A 20,349-nucleotide genomic window follows, 5' to 3' on the forward strand; every position below is an offset into this window, starting at 1 on the left:
CATGCTTTCCATGTAATATTTTCTAATTTCATAGTATTACTTATTTATACATGTGTTTCCTTTATTTTTATAGATCTTAAAAAATAATCAGCATCCTCTTGAAACCTTTAACAACATGCATCAGGAAATCTAAAGAATTACTGTATTATTTAACAAATTTCTTTTGGAGGAGAGATTCCCAGTACTCTTTGGGATGGTTTCCTTTACTTACTGAAGACTCATTCTTGGTATTTTCCATTTTTATGGGTTTTTATGGGAGGAGGATCTTGCAAGTCAACCCCACCCTTTTTTTTTTTTTTTTTTTTTGCAACTTCATCTGTGCTTTAATCAAGCAGTAATTTTTGTAAGTTTTTCACTTGTAGATGGGATTCTTTGCCTCTTTGAGTCTTCATTGCCTAATCAGGTTTTCCAATATTTTAATATTGATTCATTTTTGAAATACAAGAGGGAGAAATTAGAGGCCTTTTTAAAAATTACATTTTATATTTCCTCTAGATGTCTAGTTTTTGAAATTTTTTTATTCATTTTATTAGCCAAGAAAAATATTGCCTCTTAAAAGATCAAATCATGGGTTGAGATGTGCCGTAATGTCTGGACACACATTTCTATTCTCAGTTATCTTTACTAAGTGCCTATTCAATAGACTCTGTTTCTCCTGTATTTCTGATGTATTTAGGACTGTGTTTATGTCCTTAAACATGGACATTTCCTTTCTGTGTGTGCGGATTAAATTCAGACTTTGTTTTGCTGTCTTCATTTTTTCATTCATTCACACAGTGCTCAGAAGGAAATACTGTGTGCACCCAGTATGTAGATCTAGTATCTAATGGTGGAGTGGGTCTTGTGTGTGATCAGCTGAGAAGCATGCTGGTGAAGGATCCGGTTGTGTTGGACTCTTCCCAGGAGGTGATATTTGAGTATGGTGTCAAAGACCATCGAGGATGTGAAAATATGGAGCTGTGCTTCTCTTATTCCGTGACAACTAGTGGTTGGATAGGGATTGCTGGTATTAGAAGAAAAATATGACATTTTTATCTAAAAATGTAGTCATTTTATTTTTAAGATGATTTGGTTCTTCTTTTGTTACCTTTTGCTTGATTTTTAAAGGTTTCCAACAAGTGTTAAGACTCAAAGAGTTCAATGAAAATATTCTATTTGTATAAAAAAATCCAGTCATGTCTACTAAGCAGTGAGAGGCCAGAAACCAAGATGCCGAGGACTGGGTTGCTCTTTCTTAAAAGGTCCTCATGGAAGTGTGTATGCTGCTGGGCTTCTGTGCACCTGGGGTCCTCGTGAAACTAGACTATACTAGTAGCATTTACATTCACACAATTCTTTCTTTAAACTTTACTGCCAATTCTAATCCTGAGTTTCCAGAACACTTATTACCTAAAAAGGGCAAGTAACTAAGACCTCTGTTCTTCTAAATCAAACCTTCTGTTTTCTCCCTGGGCAACATTTTCTTTACTTGGCATCTATGTGCCATGCAGCTCATTTGGGAAAAGGTTGTTCCCTAACCTCTCTACTTTCAGACAAAACAGGTTTAGTTGGTCATTGTTTTAGTAGATTGCATAAATTAGCATATAATATTTTCCTCATTCTTCACTGTCCTACCTTTCTAAGTGGAATTGAAATCAAGTGTGAATCCACTGGGATATGCTGCAATCATTTGGTAATAATTTGGAAAGAAAAATGTTCCCACACAAATTAAGTGAAGACCAGTCATTTTAGAGTACACTGTGCCATCTTGTATAAACTCCAGCTTACATTTCACATTATTCCTGGTCATGCAGTAGGTTCTGAAGAAAAAAGAGCTATGGATAATCAGTTAAAAGAATGACAGATTCCCTGATGTGCTGATCAGTAGTAATACCTAATTTCGATTTCGAGTGTGCTATAATGGATTACCATATAGATGTAGTTGAGCACTGAGCATTAAATAGAGCCATGTGTTTTTCAGAAAAGTAATATTTATTCACACTGTGTGGCTTTCTTGAAATTTTTTTTTTTTTTTATTCTCCAGTGAAACTACAAACAAGGTGTCAATAGCTTATGTGGCATTCACAGCAGTGTAGCTTAGAATATCAGCTACAGTAAAAGAAATGTCAGATTATATTTGCCTCAGTAAAGGTAGCCTTCATCTGGGGCATTCTGAGGGTCAGGCTTAGCATTTAGATATAGACAGTTGTGTTGGGCTTTACTTTTATTGACTTCATGGACTTTAATGTAGTAAAAATGGCCTTTGCAATATTTGGGTACAAAAGGAAGCATCAGAATGAGTATTATTTCAGCCTCTGAATTATTGTATAAGATTCTGTTCATTTGGGAGTATTTTTAATAGCTCAGATATTGGGTATGATGTTTCATATCCAAGCCTTATTAAGTTCATTTTTGAGTGTCTTTAAAGTATATCCATTTTATAAATCTGAAAAATTTATCCAGAGTGGTGGTGATGACAAGCCTGACTTCAGAATAAGTTGAAGACTACTTTTGTTGCAGACTCACAGTATCTAGATCATCCTGCTGTGTTGTCTTTTTTTCTGATATTAAAAAGGTGTTTTTCTTTGTTGTGTATGAATAAAAGAAAACTAAGTCAAAAACATCAATATGTGTTTTGGAAAACTGAAAAGAATGATTCAGTACCAGATTGGTTTCCTGACTAAATTAAAACTTTGAAGAACACTGGGGTGTGTCAGATGTTTATCTAATTCAAGATAAGACCTATTCTGACTCTTTAATTTTCTTGGTACCTTCTATACAAAGTTTTAAAATTGAGTGACAAGATGAGGTCAGAAAATGATCCTGGAGTGTAGCTGGGGTGCAAGGTCTCTTTGAAGGAGAATATAGGAGAAAGTAGGGCACCAAGGCCCTGCTGTTTCATTTGCTCAGGCAGAGGAATTGCATGGAAGGACACAGTAAGAAGACACGTGGAAGACTTTGGTGGCACCAGGCTTCCATCTTTATGAGATAGCAGCCAACTGATGAGAAACAGGCCAGCAGAAGGGCCATGTCACTGAAGTCAGGTATAACTTCTCTTAGTGCTTTTAGTACAGTAAGAATACCCTAGTTTATAATTTGAAGATTATTATGGCACACATAAAGATATGCTGCTCAGATTTGTCTTCAAGAAAGAATTTGCTGTACAGGAAGTAGATTATATGATGGTGTTCAGCTATCAGCCCCTTTGGCTTTCTAGCCTTGATCATAGTGTTTGTTTTGAGGCCCCTAGTCAGTAACTCGAAAGATAGGAGTACAAGGCCTTCTATTTTTGGTCACTAACTCCATCATAGCATATTTCCCAGAGAATTAACTTTGCAAAAGCTATTAATTATTTGTTTATTAATTTATTGTATCATTCTTGGCAGTTGGTGTCTGGTTGACAAAAATTGTGACTTCTCCAGGCAAGAGCTTTGAGCTCCTTTGATTTAATACTGAAGCCATTTTATTGCTTGGCAACTATTTTCCTACATTTACTAGCATCTTTAACTTTTTCTAACAGTTGTGTGTACAGTCATGAGTGTTTCTGATCTTTAAAATAAATAAACATATAGATAGCTGGTACCTCAAAGATGTCTTCTTTGGTCTTTGCACATTTGTCTTTAGCTCCTCCCTTTACCTTCATCCTTAACCTTCTTAGCAGAGCTTCCTCAATGTACTGGGTATCTCCAGGGATTCATCTTATCTTCTCATTTTAATCTCTCTCCCAAAGACTGATTTACACACATTTTTAGCCACTACCTTGGCCTCCATTACCATCACAATCTGATCCTACCCTCCAGACCCATATATCCAGTTGCCTAGAGGAGAGACTCCACTAAGATCCATTGATAACTCAGTTCTAGGATGTTCAGAACCTCAATTGACATGCTTATTCTTCACAAGTGTTAGATTCCTTTTGGATTTGTTGTCATGAATAAAAGCATTGCCTTCTATCGTGCTACTGGGAGTCATTCTTAAATCTTCAATTTACCCAAACCACTCTACCTGCCATGCTAACAATTTTACCTCCCAATATCACTATTAATTATATGCTTCTCTTTATCTTGCTGACCATGGTTCAGACCATTTTTTTCTCCTCTGAAATACTATCATTTCTTCTTCATTGATATTTTTGCCTCTCTTCTCAGCCATCTCAAATTCACTTCCAGGTGGAACCCTTTCAGGGACTCTGCACTGCTCCCATGAGAATATTAACCCCCAACCTCACCTGCCTTCCTTGTGCCATCTCCTTCTCTACTCACTCACCCACCAGCCAAACTGACACTCCTACTGCTATTGTTGCTTTAAGGCACTTAGGGTTTTTTTTTTTTTTTTTTTTTTTCTTTTTTTTTTCCCCCTCTTGTCATTTCCATCTTCTTCCTCTATTCCTGTTCTCCCGTAGGCTTTCTTCCAGGAAACATTTCATGAAACCCTTCTGAGGTGAGGCACTTCGCCCTCATTTCTGTATCACCTCTTAGAAATTTCTGTAAAAGCTTTGTGCTTTGTTTTGTGAATGGTATTTTCTTTATCATCTCTCTTGCTTGCCAGTCATGACACCCTAGGAAATAAGGACTAGGCATTTTTATTTACATTTGTTTTATGTTTGTACTTCCAGTGTGAAGCCTGGTGTCTTGTATGCAGGTATTTGGTATTAAACTGATTTGGGGAGTGTGGTTTTGTGTTAGCATAGTTACAAAAGTAACACAAGATAGAGGATACCTGTTAGACTTCTGGGCTTGAAAGATAAGCTGATTGGAATAGACGTTCTCGAAAAAAGGTCATACAAATGTTCAACATCATTAATAATCAGGGAAATGCAAATCAAAACCACAGTGAACTATCACTTTATACCTATTTCAATTGCTGTTACCAAAAAGATGAAAAATAAGTGTTGGCAAGGAAGAGGAGAAAAGAGAATCCTGGTACACTGTTGGAAATGTAATTAGCATAACCATTATGGATAACAGCTGGGAGATTCTGCAAAAACAAACAAACAAACAAAAACTAAAAATAGAGTACCATATGATCCACCAATCTCACTTCTGGGTATATATCCAAAGAATTGAAATCATGTGTCAAAGAGATATCTGCACTCCCATGTTCACTGTAGCATCGATCACAATAGCCAAGACATGGAAACAGCATTGGTGTCCATCGGTGGATGAATGCATATGAAATACTATTCAGCCTTTAAAAAGAGGGGAATTCTGTCACTCGCGTCAACATGGACGAACCTGGAGGACATAATACTAAATGAAATAAGCCAAGCACAGAAAGACAAATACTGCAGGATCGCTCTTATTTATGGAATCTAAGAAAGTCAAACTTAAAGAAGTAAAGAATAGAATGGCAGTTTTCAGAGACTGGAGTCTAGGGAATGGGTAGAAAAAGACTCCTTGTTTAAAGGGTACAACGTTTCAGTTAAACAGGAAAAATTAAGTTTTGAGCATGGTGATCATAGTTAATAGTAATGCATTTTATATTTCAAAATTGCTAAAAGAATAAGTTTTGAGTGTTTTCAACAAAAATGACAAGTATGTGAGGTGATGGATATATTAATTAGCGTCTTGCAATCATTCCACAATGTGTACATATATCATCAGCCCATCACTTTGAGGGGTGGGTATGTACCTAAATGGTAAAGCATTTGCCTAGCATGTACAGGAACCTGAGTTCAGTTCCCAAATAAATGAATGAAAAATAAATAAATAAATGAAAAAACACATCGCTTTGTATCCCAATAAATACAATTATTTGTCAATGACTAAAATAAAAATAAATGAAATTAATTTTGAAATAGTAAAAAGCTATGGTTCCATAGCTTAGCTGTTTTGAATTGAGCTGCTATAAACATTGATGTGGCTGCGTCACTATAGTATGCTGATTTTAAGTTCGTTAGGTATAGGCTAAGGAGGGGGATAAGTATATCAAATGGTGGTTCCATTCCAATTTTCTGAGGAATCTCCATACTTCTTTCCATAATAGTTGCACCAATTTACATTCCCAACAACGTCTGAGTGTACCTTTTCCCTAGAAGGGGGATTTTCATTCTAAAATAGTAATACAAAGGAAGGTATTTTGACCAGTTTTGGATTCTATACTTTTTATAAAAGTAGTTATAACCAAAGTACAAGGACTTTTATTACCTTAGAATAACGTGACCAAATTTGTTCTGGAGTGAGGAAAAAAAGTCATTCTCATTGGTTAGGGGTGTTATAGCTACTCTTAATGGCCAAATAATTGTGTACATCATAGATTTGTTCTATCATGAGGACTGTGATCCTAAGACTTATTTTTATGTTCTTAATAGCATGAAATTCTGTGTGTGTGTGCGTGTGTGTGTGTGTGTGTGTGTGTGTGTGTGTGATTTTCCTGGGTTAATTAAGTTTTGTAATGCATAATTTGGAAGTTGTCAAGCTATAGCATGGATGCTGGAATCCTGCAACATATTTTATAAACACATTTGCTTAATTTTGGAATGTTAAGCTCAGACCCTTCTCTTCTATTATGGATTTAAATTTTGTATTTTTTAATTTCATAAATTGTTGGGTTTTTATTCTTCTCTGCGGTGTGCTGTATTTTTATTTTTTAAATAATTTATTTATTTTCATTCATTGTAAACAAATGGGTACAACTTGTTTCTCTGGTTGTACACGAAGTAGAGTTGTACCATTTGTGTAATCATACATGTACATAGGGTAATGATGTTTGTCTCATTCTGTTATTTTTGCTTCCCCCCACACCTCTTTTTCCTCTGTACAATCCATCCTTCCTCCATTCTTGCCTCCCTCCCACCCCCCATTATGTATCATCATCCACTTATCAGAGAGATCATTTGGCCTTTGGCTTTTTGGGATTGGCTTATCTCATTTAGCATGATATTCTCCAATTTCATCCATTTACCTGCAAATGCCATAATTTATTCTTTATGGCTGAGTAATATTCCATTGTGTATATGTACCACAGTTGCTTTATCCTTTCATCAATTGAAGGACATCTAGGTTGGTTCCACAATCTAGCTATTCTGAATTGAGCAGCTACGAAAATTGATGTTGCTGCGTCACTGTAGTATACTGATTTTAAGTCCTTTGGGTGTAGGTCAAGGAGTGGAATAGCTGGGTCAAATGGTGGTTCCATTCCAAGTTTTCTAAGAAATCTCCATACTGTTTTCCAGAGTGGCTGCACTAATGCGCGACCCCACCAGCAATGTACGGGTGTACCTTTTTTCCCACATCCTCACCAACACCTATTGTTGCTTGTATTCTTGATAATTGCCATTCTGATTGGGGTGAGATGGAATCTTAGGGTAGTTTTGATTTACATTTCTCTTATTACTAGAGATGTTGAACATTTTTCATATATCTGTTGATTGCTTGTAGATCTTCTTCTGTTGAGTGTCTGCTCATTTCCTTAGCCCATTTGTTGATTGGATTATTTGTATTCTTTGTGTTGACTTTTTTGAGTTCTTTATATATTCTGGAAATTAGTGTTCTATCTGAAGTATGAGTGGCAAAGATTTTCTCCCACTCTATAGGTTCTCTCTTCACATTGCTGATAGTTTCCTTTGCTGAGAGAAAGCTATTTAGTTTGAATCTATCCCAATTACTGATTCCTGCTTTTATTTCTTATGCTTTGGGAGTCCTGTTAAGGAAGTCTGATCCTAAGCCAACATGATGAAGATTTGGACCTACTTTTTCTTCTGTAAGATGCAGGGTCTCTGGTCTGATTCCAAGGTCCTTGATCCATTTTGAGTTGAGTTTTGTGCAGGGTGAGAGATAGGGATTTAATTTCATTCTGTTGCATATGGATTTCCAGTTTTCCCAGCACCATTTGTTGAAGAGGCTATCTTTTCTCCATTGCATATTTTTGGCCCCTTTGTCTAGTATGAGAAAACTGTATTTATATGGGTTTGTGTCTGTGTCCTCTATTCTGTACCATTGATCTACCTGTCTATTTTGGTGCCAATACCATGCCGTTTTTGTTACTATTGCTCTGTATTATGGTTGAAGTTCTGGTATTGTGATACCCCCTAATTTATTCTTCCTGCTAAGGATTGCTTTAGCTATTCTGTGTCTCTTATTCTTCCAAATGAATTTCATGATTTCTTACTCTGTTTCTATGAGGTATGTCATTGGGATTTTAATTGGAATTGCATTGAATTTGTATAGCACTTTTGGTAGTATGGTCATTTTGACAATATTAATTCTGCCTATCTAAGAACATGGGTGATCTTTCCATCTTCTAAGGTTTTTGTTAATTTCTTTCTTTAGGATTCTGTAGTTCTCATTGTAAAGGTCTTTCACCTCTTTTGTTAGCTTGATTCCCAAGTATTTTATTTTATTTTTTTGATGCTATTGTGAATCAGGTAGTTTTCCTAAATTCTCTTTTAGAGGATTCATCACTTATGAATAAAAATGCATTAGATTTGTGAACATTGATTTTATATCCTGCTACTTTACTGAATTCATTTATGAGTTCTACAAGTTTTCTGGTGGAATTTTTCAGCCATCATCTGCAAATAGTGATAGTTTGAGTTCTTCTTTTTCTATTCATATCCCTTTAATTTCTTTGGTCTGTCTAATTGCTCTAGCTAGAGTTTCAAGGACAATGTTGAATAGAAGTGGTCAAAGAGGGCATCCCTGCCTTGTTCCAGTTTTTAGGGGGAATGCTTTCAGTTTTTCTCCATTTAGAATGATGTCGGCCTTGGACTTAGCATAGAGAGTTTTTACAATGTTGAGGAATGTTCTTGTATCCCTTTTTTTTTCTAGTGTTTTGAGCATGAAGGTGTGCTGTATTTTATCAAATGCTTTTTCTGCATCTATTGAAATAATCATGTGATTCTTAACTTTAAGTCTATTGATATGGTGAATCACATTTATTGATTTCCTGATGTTGAACCAACTTTGCATCCCTGGGATGAAACCCACTTGATCGTGGTGCACTATCTTTTTAATATGTTTTTGTATGCGATTTGCTAAAATTTTGTTGAGAATTTTTGCGTCATTAAGGATATTGGCCTGAAATTTTCTTTCCTCCATGTGTCTCTGTCTGGTTTTGGCATCAGGGTGATATTAGCTTTATAGAATGAGTTTGGAAGGGTTCCTTCCTCTTCTGTTTTATGGAATACTTTGAGGAGTATTGGAATGAGCTCTTCTTTAAAGGTTTTGTAGAACTCGGCTGAGAATCCATCTGGTCCCGGACTTTTCTTTGTTGGTAGGCTTTTGATGACTTCTTCTATTTCGTTGCTTGAAATTGATTTATTTAAATTGTGTGTGTCCTCCTGATTCAGTTTGGGTGGATCATATGTCTCTAGAAACCTGTTGATGTCTTCGAGATTTTCTATTTAGTTGGAGTATAGATTTTCAAAATAGCTTCTAATTATATTTTGTATTTCAATGGTGTCTGTTGTGATATTTCCTTTTTCATCCCAAATTTTAGTAATTTTTTGAGTTTTCTCTCTCCTTCTCTTTGTTAGTGTGACTAAGGGTTTATCAATTTTGTTTATTTTTTCAAAGAACCAACTTTTTATTTTGTCAATTTTTTTGATTGTTTCTTTTGTTTCAATTTCATTGATTTCAGCCCTGATTTTAACTATTTCCTGTCTTCTACTACTTTTGGTGTTGATCTGTTCTTTTTCTAGGACTTTGAGCTCTAATGTTCAGTTGTTTATTTGTTGACTTTTTCTTCTTTTATTGAATTCATTCCATGAAATGATTTTTCCTCTTAGCACTGCTTTCATCACATAGTGATTTTGATATGTTGTATCTTTGTTCTTGTTTACGTCTAAGAATTTTTTTATTTCCCCCCTGATGTCTTCTGTTATTTAGGCATCATTCAGTAGTGTATTATTTAATCTCCAGGTATTGGAGTAGTTTCTGTTTTTTATTTTGTCATTGTTTTCTAATTTCATTCCATTATGATCTGATAGAATACAAGGTAGTATCTCTATCTTTTTGTATTTGCTGAGAGTAGCTTTGTGGCATAACATATGATGTATTTTAGAGAAGAATCCATTTGCTACTGAGAAGAAAGTGTATTCACTCATTGATGGAAGGAATATTGTATATATATCTGTTAAGTCTTAATTATCGATTGTGTTATTGAGATCTATGGTTTCTTTGTTGAATTTTTGTTTGGACAATCCAGTGGTGAAAGAGGTGTGTTAAACTCACCTAGTATTATTGTGTTATGGTCTGTTTGGTTCCTGGAATTGAGAAGGATTTGTTTGATGTAGATGCATGAGCCATTGTTTGGGGCATAAATATTTATGATTGTTATGTCTTACTGATGTATGCTTCCCTTAAGCAGTATGAAATGTCCTTCTTTATCCCTTCTGACTAACTTTGGCTTGAAGTCCACATTATCTGATATGCGGATGGATACTCCTGACTTTTTTGCTGAGTCCATGTGCATGGTATGTTTTTCCCCATCCTTTCAACTTTAGTCTGTGGGTATCTCTTTCTATGAGATGAGTCTCTTGCAGGCAGCATATTGTTAGATTTTTCTTTTTAATCCAATCTGCCATTCTATGTCTTTTGATTGATGAGTTCAGGCCATTAACATTCAGGGTTATTATTGTGATATGATTTGTATTCCCTGTCATTTGGCTCATATTTTTTTTTTTTTGACACGACTTTGGTTTCTCCTTTATTTGGCTGTTCCTTTAGGCTAGTTCCTCCCGTTGCTGATTTGCATCGTTGTTTTTCATCTCTTCCTCATGGAATATTTTGCTGAGAATGTTCTGTAATGCCGGCTTTCTTTTTGTAAATTCTTTTAGTTTTTGTTTATCATGGAAGGATTTTATTTTGTCATCAAATCTGAAGGTAAGTTTTGCTGGGTATAAGATTCTTGGTTGGCATCCATTTTCTTTCAGGGCTTGATAAATGTTGTTCTAGGCCTTTCTAGCTTTTAGGGTCTGGATTGAAAAATCTGCTGATATCCTTATTGGTTTCCCCCTGAATGTAATATGATTCTTTTCTCTGTGTTTATTTTTTATGTTAGGTATTTTCATAATAATGTGCCTTCATGTGGGTCTGTTGTAATTTTGTACATTTAGTGTCATATAAGCCTCTTGTATTTGATTTTCCATTTCATTCTTCAGATTTGGGAAATTTTCTGATATTATTTCATTGAATAGATTGTTCATTCCTTTGGTTTGTTTCTCTGTGCCTTCCTCAATCCCAATAATTCTAAAATTTGGTCTTTTCATGATATTCCATCATCCTTGGAGATTCCATTCATGATTTCTTACCATCTTCTCTGGTCAAGTTTGTTTTCAAGATTAAATATTTTGTCTTCAATGTCTGAAGTTCTGTCTTCCAGGTGTTCTATCCTATGGAGTTTTTAATTTGGTTTATTGTTTCTTTCATTTCAATAATGTCTGTTTTTTATTTTTTCAGAATCTCTATCTCTTTATTGAAATGATCCTTTGCTTCCTGCATTTGTTCTTTTAACTGTTGATTGGTGGGACCATTCAATGCCTGCATTTGCTCTTTTATCTCATCACTTGCTTCTGTGATCATTTTAATTATGTACATTCTGAAGTCCCTTTTAGACATGTCTTCTACCATGCTGTCATTGGATTTTGTTGATGTAGCATCGAGGTTTGTTTGGGACATTTTCTTTCTTTTTTTTTTAAATTTATTTTTATTGTAAACAAATAGGATACATGTTGTTTCTGTTTGTACATGGAGTAACAGCATACCATTTGCGTAATCATACATTTACATAGGGTAATGATGTTTGAATCATTCTGTTATTTTTTCCTTCCCCCCACCTCTCCCACCCCTCTTTTCCCAGTATACAGTCCCTCCTTCCTCTGTTCTTGCACCCCTCCCACCCCCCCATTATGTGTCATCATCCGCTTATCAGTGAGATCATTCATCCTTTGGATTTTTGAGATTGGCTTATCTCACTTAGCATGATGTTCTCCAATTTTATCCATTTACCTGCAAATGCCATAATTTTATTATTCTTTATAGCTGAGTAATATTCCTTTGTGTGTATATCTATATCTATATCTATATCTATATCTATATCTATATATATATCACAGTTTCTTTATCCATTCATCAATTGAAGGACATCTAGGTTGGTTCCACAGTCTGGCTATTGTGAATTGAGCAGCTATGAACATTGATGTGACTGTATCTCTGAAGTATGCTGATTTTAAGTCCTTTGGGTATAGGCCAAGGAGTGGGATAGCTGGGTCAATTGGTAGGTCCATTCCAAGTTTTCTAAGGAATCTCCACACTGCTTTCCAGAGTGGCGGCACTAATTTGCAACCCCACCAGCAATGTATGAGTGTACCTTTTTCCCCACATCCTCTCCAACACCTATTGTTGCTAATTGGGGTGAGATGGAATCTTAATGTAGTTTTGATTTGCATTTCTCTTATTAGTAAAGATGGTGAACATTTTTTCATATGTTTGTTGATTGCTTATAGATCTTCTTCTGTGAAGTGTCTGTTCATATCCTTAGCCCATTTGTTGATTGGGTTATTTGTATTCTTCTTGTAGAGCTTTTTGAGTTCTTTGTATGTTCTGGAAATTAGTGCTCTATCTGAAGTATGAGTGGCAAAGATATTCTCCCACTCTATAGGCTCTCTCTTTGCATTGTTGATAGTTTCCTTTGCTGAGAGAAAGCTATTTAGTTTGAATCTGTCCCAGTTATTGATTCTTGCTTTTATTTCTTGTGCTATGGGAGTCCTGTTAAGGAAGTCTGATCCGAAGCCAACAAGTTGAAGATGTGGACCTACTTTTTCTTCTATAAACTCCAGGGTCTCTGGTCTGATTTCAAGGTCCTTGATCCATTGTGAGTTGATTTTTGTGCAGGGTGAGAGATAGGGGTTTAATTTCATTCTGTTGCATATGGTTTTCCAGTTTTCCCAGCACCATTTGTTGAAGAGGCTCTCTTTTTTCCATTGCATATTTTTGGCACCTTTGTCTAGTATGAGAAAATTGTATTTATTTGGTTTTGTGTCTGTGTCCTCTATTCTGTACCATTGATCTACCTGTCTATTTTGGTGCCAATACCATGCCGTTTTTGTTAGTATTGCTTTGTAGTAGAGTTGAAGTTCTGGTATTGCAATACCTCCAGCTTCATTTTTCCTGTGAAGGATTGCTCTAGCTATTCTGGGTTTCTTATTCTTCCAGATGAATTTCATGATTGCTTGCTCTATTTCTGTAAGGTGCATCATTGGGATTTTAATTGGAATTGCATTGAATCTGTATGGCACTTTAGGTAGTATGGCCATTTTGACAATATTAATTCTGCCTATCCAAGCACATGGGAGATCTTTCCATCTTCTAAGGTCTTCCTCAAGTTCTTTCTTCAATGTTTTGTAGTTTTCATTGTAGAGATCTTTTACCTCTTTCGTTAGATTGATTCCCAAATATTTTATTTTTTTTGAGGCTATTGCAAATGGAGTTGTTTTCCTCATATCCCTTTCAGCTGTTTCGTCGCTTGTGTATAAAAATGATTTAGATTTATGCATGTTGATTTTATAGCCTGCTATTTTGCTGAATTCATTGATGAGGTCTAGAAGTTTTCTGGAGGAGGTTTTTGGATCCTCTAAATATAGAATCATGTCATCAGCAAATAGTGACAGCTTAAGTTCCTCTTTTTCTATTTGTATCCCTTTAATTTCTTTAGTCTGCCTAATTGCTCTGGCTAGAGTTTTGAGGACAGTGTTGAATGGAAGTGGTGAACTAGGACATCCCTGTCTTGTTCTTGTTTTTAAAGGGAATGGTTTCAGTTTTTCTCCATTAAGAATGATGTTGGCCATGGGCTTAGCATAAATAGCGTTTACAGTGTTCAGGTATGTTCCTACTATCCCTATTTTTTTCTAGTGTTTTGTGCATAAAGGGGTGTTGTATTTTGTCGAATGATTTTTCTGCATCAATTGAAATAACCATATGATTCTTATACTTAAGTCTATTGACATGATGGCTTACATTTATTGATTTACGCATGTTAAACCATCCTTGCATTCCAGGGATGAATCCCACTTGATCGTGATGCACAATTTTCTTAATATTTTTTTGGATACAGTTTGCCAATATTTTGTTAAGGATCTTTGCATCTATATTCATCAAGGATATTGGTCTAAAATTTTTCCCTTGTTCTTTCATATTGCTCAGGGATTTACCCTTCTAATATTGAAACTCTGAGATATTGCAGATTTCCCCTATTGACTTATAGTGTCCCTATAGAGTTCCAATACCTCACCTCCTAGCCTTCAGTAGCCTGAAGTCTTGGAGGAACTTGATAATGCAGTGCTCCACAAGGAAGCAGCCTTCAGGTGGGGTATATTCCTGCTAGTGGGCAGAGGCACCTCCATGTGTTGACAGACCGTTAACTGCAGCGTGGGCACTAGACTGCGGGCTGGGGCCTGACTGGTCTGGGCCTGGGTCTCTGGGCCTTCCTCTCTGGAGCTAAAGTCTCACCCCAATAGCATGAAATTTTGCTACCAATTTCATTTCCTTTTTCTACTGAATTGTTTTTTAAATCTTCTTTTTATTCTTCTTTCTTCCCATGTCTGTTTTTGACTAATGACGATTATGATGGAAAGGAGAAAGAGATGGTGAAAAAGAATAAACCTGGGAATTTTAGCATTTGGGAAAATATTCTTTTAATATTTAAGCAATGACTGTCAGTTAATCAAGAAAGAATGATTAAGTTTTTTTTCTTTTTAATTTTTTTTAATTTTCAGGGAAGGAAACTTGCCTGGGATAAGTAAAAGAAGCGTCCATAGAAATATGGAATAAAGTGCAGTGTTTATATTAAATACTTTTTCCTTTTCTTTTCTGAAACTTACAAATAGCAGGTAATAAAGGCTTAACACAAAAGTATAAAATTTCATAGTTTATTTTCTTTATACCTTATTTTTTTTATTTTATAGAAAATACTGCAGTTTCTACCTGAGCGAATTTTCTTTCGATGGCATTACCAGAGTATAGGTAAGAAAGAAATTTAAAAGTTTTTTAGAAATATGTATTTCTTTTAGTTGAATTTTCAGTAATGATTTATATAATCAGTACCATTAAGACAGCTTCTAGCAAGAAATATTGGTATGGATATAACAGTTAAAACCCAAGACAAGTCCAACATGAACTTTGGAGGAAAATATCTCTATTCTAAAAGTACAGTTTTAAAGTGTGGTCCATGGATTGGCATCAACCCTCCCCTGGAAGCTTGATAGAGATGCAGAATTTCACACCCCAACCAGACCTAGTGAACATGGTAGTTTCTATTTTCACAAAGATCCCAAGGGGGTTCTTGTGTACATGAAGATTGAGAAACACTGATCTAGAGTATTCTGAAATAATTTTACATTTTCTTACAAAAATCTCTTGTTCTGTAGTCTATACCATTGACTCAAAATTATCTTTTAGAATGCTTTAGGATGTGACAGTAAGAGGAAACTTGAAATAAAGCAAGTTACCATGACTACCTTTCTGTCCAGCTCTTAATATCTACCAGCATCTCATCTTAATTTAATATGCACAGCCCAGCTGGGGTAATTCTTGGACATCGATTGTTAATTCTGCCCTCTGTTTTAAAGACTATCTGCTTCAGTCCTTCTGCCTTACAAGAGTCTAGCATTTCCTACATTTTTCTTCCTTATCAGATGATCATATTGCAGGAGAGCATGAATCTTATAATGGAATCTAACTCTACTGGTCATTCATTCACTTAGATGTTTATTGAGAGAGAGATATTTGGTATAAAGTTCTGGGACAGAAACAAAGAATATCTCCTCATTCTTGTGTCATATGGGCCTATTTCCCTATGACTGGATAGATGAGAAAATAATTGCAGTGTAATTGTCACTATGAAAGAAGTATAATGAGAACAAAGAAGAAAGGTGAATAATTATTCAGAGGAATTGAGGGAGGCTTCACAACAGGTAACTTTCATCTGAACCTTGAAAGATGAGCAGGTCAAGTATTGAAAAGCATGGAATGGGTTTTCTGGGTGACAATAATGTGTGCACAATCATGGAAGCAGGTAGAATATTGCACAATCAGTAGATACTTCAAAATTCAAAATCCTAAATTTTATTTAGGATTTTTTGAAAAAAATTATAGCTGACTTTTATAGAAATTGAACTATTTAAAGTTATATGTTATTAACCTAAAAAAAAAGAAAAGTATATATAGTAAATATATCTATGGAATTGAATGAATAAATCATTAAAGAACTTTCATCTTTAACTCTTTCACAGAAACAAAGTTTTCCTTTAAATCTTGGAGAGTTGTTCATAGCATTTCTGCTTACTAGAAACTTTGAGTTTGTGTATTTAAATTAATATAAAAATAAAAAATTTAAATGCAAAGTATAATCTAAAGAGACATCATGGGGATTTGTGATGCTCCATGGTATAGTAGGAGTAAATGACAAAGAGAAATAACTGCATGAAGTATTTTTTTATCTGTGCTAGATATAATCCTTCTTTAATTTTGTTTATATCACTTGTATGAAAACCATACTCATTTTCTTCAGAAAGCACTTTAAAATGTCTGAAGATTAGTGGACTCCCCTCAGCATGAATAAACTTATTAGAACTGTGTAGAAACTAATTTGCATTTGTGTTGAGAAACTTTATACATCTAGTAAGCAGTGTGTGATATTACTTTAATTCTTCCTAATATCACAAAAACTGGTTAAAATTACTGGCACAAGTAGGTTTTTACCTAGTTTGGCAGCATCTTATCAAAGAGACCTCAGAGCCCTTGATTGGGATTTCAAAGTATTAGTATCCTGAGCCAGATAATAGCAGTGTATATTATTTACCTGGTAGGAAGAACAAGCTGTCTCTATAAAGTGGTTGGATTGAGTCATATTTCAGAATGCCAAAGTATGAGTATTTGCATATATCTGTATATAAGACCATCCTTATTTATTATTGGTGCTTATATACTTAATGCTTCAGTCAAATAGACTCTTTTCAGATAAATATATTTTTGCATTATTAATCAAGTTGGGTAGAAATTGGTGTTTATATAGGTCTGCATTTCTTTTATATTGATCATCAGGCTAGCTGTGCTTTGAAGACCTTTTCAGATTTTAGAACAGCAATGTGTGCATTGTTATACAATGAAGTAAACCATTTAGAACATCAAATAGTGTTAATGTCTGTATATAACACCTTAGGAATCTGGGCAGCATTTTGTAACCAAGTGCCTTTTTACTTCTGAAACTTAAGATAGGAGTAGTAACCATCAGTGGAGAAAGTGTCTTAGTCAGATTTACCAACATAGTTCAGATTAGGTCTGTGGACTTACACAAAAAAACTTTAGTTTTCACAACCTTTTAGATTTTGAAATTATTGGTAAGAGATCATTGGTTTGTCATTGTGCACATTTGTATTCCATGCTGCACTGTACCTCTTCTTTCTAGTTTATTTGGATTCATGAATACTGTTACTGTTTGTCACTCAAGTTCTTGTCTGAGTTCATTATAGAAACTAAGAAGCTATAAGGGAAACACCAATCTCCAAAGAAAGAAATGTGCTTTGACTGTCTTCTCAGCACTGGCATCTTAACCTTTGTAAAACTTCTAGAACTAGGGCAGGGGGCTTCTCACCAGCAAGTGCCCAATAGCCTAGATAGTTAATATTTCTTACCTAATAGGAAGACCACTGCTATATAACTCTTAACTAAATGTTATTGCAGCTTGTAGGGGAAAGGCACTCTGGGTTAGAACCTTGAAGTTTGGGTCACATACAGCATATTACCTGGAATTGACAATTAACTAAGCAGAAAAACCTAAAATAACAGCAACTCCTATATTCTGCTAGTCACAAAAACTCTAAGCCTACTTGATAGCCATATTTTGTCCTGAGAAGGAAGAAAATAATATAAGACATCAGCTACCACAATGCTCTGCCTTTCATGCTACAAAGTCTGCCTTTTATGTCACTTTTCAAAGATGTTTGATTTCTCTTAAAACAGGTTTTTACTTGTTCTTTTTAGATAAACATCATATAGAGTGTATTTTGAAGTATTATACATACATGGATTTTTGGAAGGAAAATAGTCTAGTTTCTTCTTGTTTTGGTTTTTTAATGACTGACTCTTTTCTGTAAGTCACTGCATGAGGAAATTGTTTTACAGTGTGAAATAAACACTGGTTCATTATTCCACACATAGAGAGGTACTGCTACAAGTGATCTTTGTAGAACAAGATTAGGAAAGTGGATAAAATAACACTCATGATCTCTGTGATATTTGCTAACCTGCCACTGAGCTAGTTGCAAATTTCCATTATTGATTACAAATGGAAAAATTGTTTAACAAGTTTTCTGAATCCGCTTTGAAGTGAGTACATTGTGGTAGATATGGGGTGGCTGCTTGACACCTTATCTCTGGGCAGTAAGGAGAACAGATAGGGATTGAGATGACAAAGAATGACAGCAGCAAAATAAGGATATCTGATACAAGAGCTATAGTACTTCTTCATGTGTCCATGTGTCCCCAACACAAAACTAAAGTTATGTCTGTTCACTTTTAAAGGATTTAATGCTCATGAGCCTCTAGATAGCAGCTCTCCTATTTCATTCAATGTATAGTGCTATGCCTAATAAATGTGTCTGGAGTGGGCGAAAGGACGCATTTTGTATTAGAGGTGTTTTACAGTAAAATTGTTAAAAAGAAATCACCCTCAGATCTAAAGGGGTAGGACTTAGTTGGTAGAAAATTCACATATGTGCAGTATTTCATGAATTTTTAATATGAATTATTATTAAATTTAATTTATTCAACTAGATTTCTCTTATATGTAGTATAAAAACCAAGTGCATAACTAAACTGAAATTTGACTTTGCAAGAGTGTCCCTGGTTTTATGCCTGGGGCTACTCAGTGGCCCTGTGTATTGCTGAATGTGACACAACTTATCACCAAAGTTTTTACTGCCTGTTGGGTTCCGTATGCTCATTAGGAGCTTGAGTCTTACAGCTTTTCCTGGTTCCCTTGCAGTTAGGCCATGCCATCTCCTACTCTTCCTGAGGGAGCAGGGCCTCCTTCTCACATGATACTAGGACTCCCTCAACAGTGCATTGCAGTCAGTCCCAGATCCTGACTGTCCCTGTGTTCCTGAAGAATGGGTAGAACTAATACCTTGGGGAGCATAGGGGCCAACTCACTTTGCCAAACAATAGCCCTGCAGCCTGTCTCTTTGTTTCACCTCTGTGGCCATCTGAAATCTGACTCTCTGGAGGCTCGTCTCTCTCCCTCAGGAGTGTGGGGGTAAGATCATGGTCTTTTTTCTCTTCAGTGACAAATCCAGATCTCCTCTCATTTGCCTTTTTTCCCCTTTCTTTCTCTTCCTCTTCTTCTTTTCCATGGCCTCGTTCACTTCTAGTCTTTTTCCTTCAATCCAAATTACCCTTTGGCCCATTGTCCCTCACCTCTATCCTTTGGCAGTTTCCTGATCCTTTTCATCATGTAGATGTCTGACCACACCTCCATCCTCCAGATCTTTCATCCAGTCACTTCCAGGCTACCTGTTCTTTTTTATTTTGAAAAACATCTTGATTGGGAATACAGTAAATTGGATATATTTAAGATATACATTTTGAGAAGTTTTGACATATGTATATACTTGTGAAATTAATACTACCATTAGGATAATTAACAGAGGTATCACCCTCAAAAGTTTCCTCATCCCCCTTAGTGACCCCTCTCTTTCACCCTTCCCCACCTCATCACTCAGTCCCAAGTTAACCACTTATCTGTTTTTTGTTGCTATAGACTAATTTGCATTTTTTTAGAGTCTTATTTTCATGGAATCATACTGCATGTACTCATGTTTACATCTTTCACTTAGTGTAATTATTTTGAGACTCACCTATGTTGTTGCACATATTAATAGTTTATTCTTATTTCTTAGTAGTACAGTATTCCATTATATGTTTATAATTTGTGTGCTTGTTGATAGGCATTTGAGTATTTGGCAGTTACAAATATTAAACTACTGTAAATATTTGTATACAAATCTCTGTGTAAATATATGCTTTCCTATCTCTTGGGAATGAAATGGCTAAATCATATAAAGGCATATGTTTAACTGACATATTGTTTTCCAAAGTGTTTGTGCCATTTTATATTCCCATCCTTAGTGTGAGAGTTCCAGTTAAAAATACTTGGTATAGTCAATTTAAAAAAAATTTGTTCTTTTTTTTTTTTAGTAGTAATATCTCCTTGACTAAAGATCTTGAGCATCTTTTGATGGGATTGCCATCTGTATTTTTTTTTTTTTTTCTTTTTGGACATGTATGTTCAAATCTTTTGTCCATTTAAAAATTTTTTTCCTTTAATATTTAATTTTGAGAGTTCTTTACATATTGTGTTCTTTATTAGATATAT

General features: G+C 35.2%; 1 protein-coding gene across 1 annotated transcript in view; it reads left to right on the plus strand.

Annotated features, from left to right (window-relative positions):
* The window catches only part of RALGAPA2 (Ral GTPase activating protein catalytic subunit alpha 2), a 309,855-nt gene that overhangs the window by 39,782 nt on the left and 249,724 nt on the right, over nucleotides 1-20,349 (plus strand). Inside the window, 1 exon segment of the mRNA XM_079124240.1 lies at nucleotides 14,882-14,939. Within this exon segment, the coding sequence (XP_078980366.1) occupies nucleotides 14,882-14,939 (58 nt within the window).

The sequence above is a fragment of the Sciurus vulgaris genome (assembly GCF_902686455.1).
Source record: "Sciurus vulgaris genome assembly, chromosome: 2".
NCBI classification, from domain to species: Eukaryota; Metazoa; Chordata; class Mammalia; order Rodentia; family Sciuridae; genus Sciurus; species Sciurus vulgaris.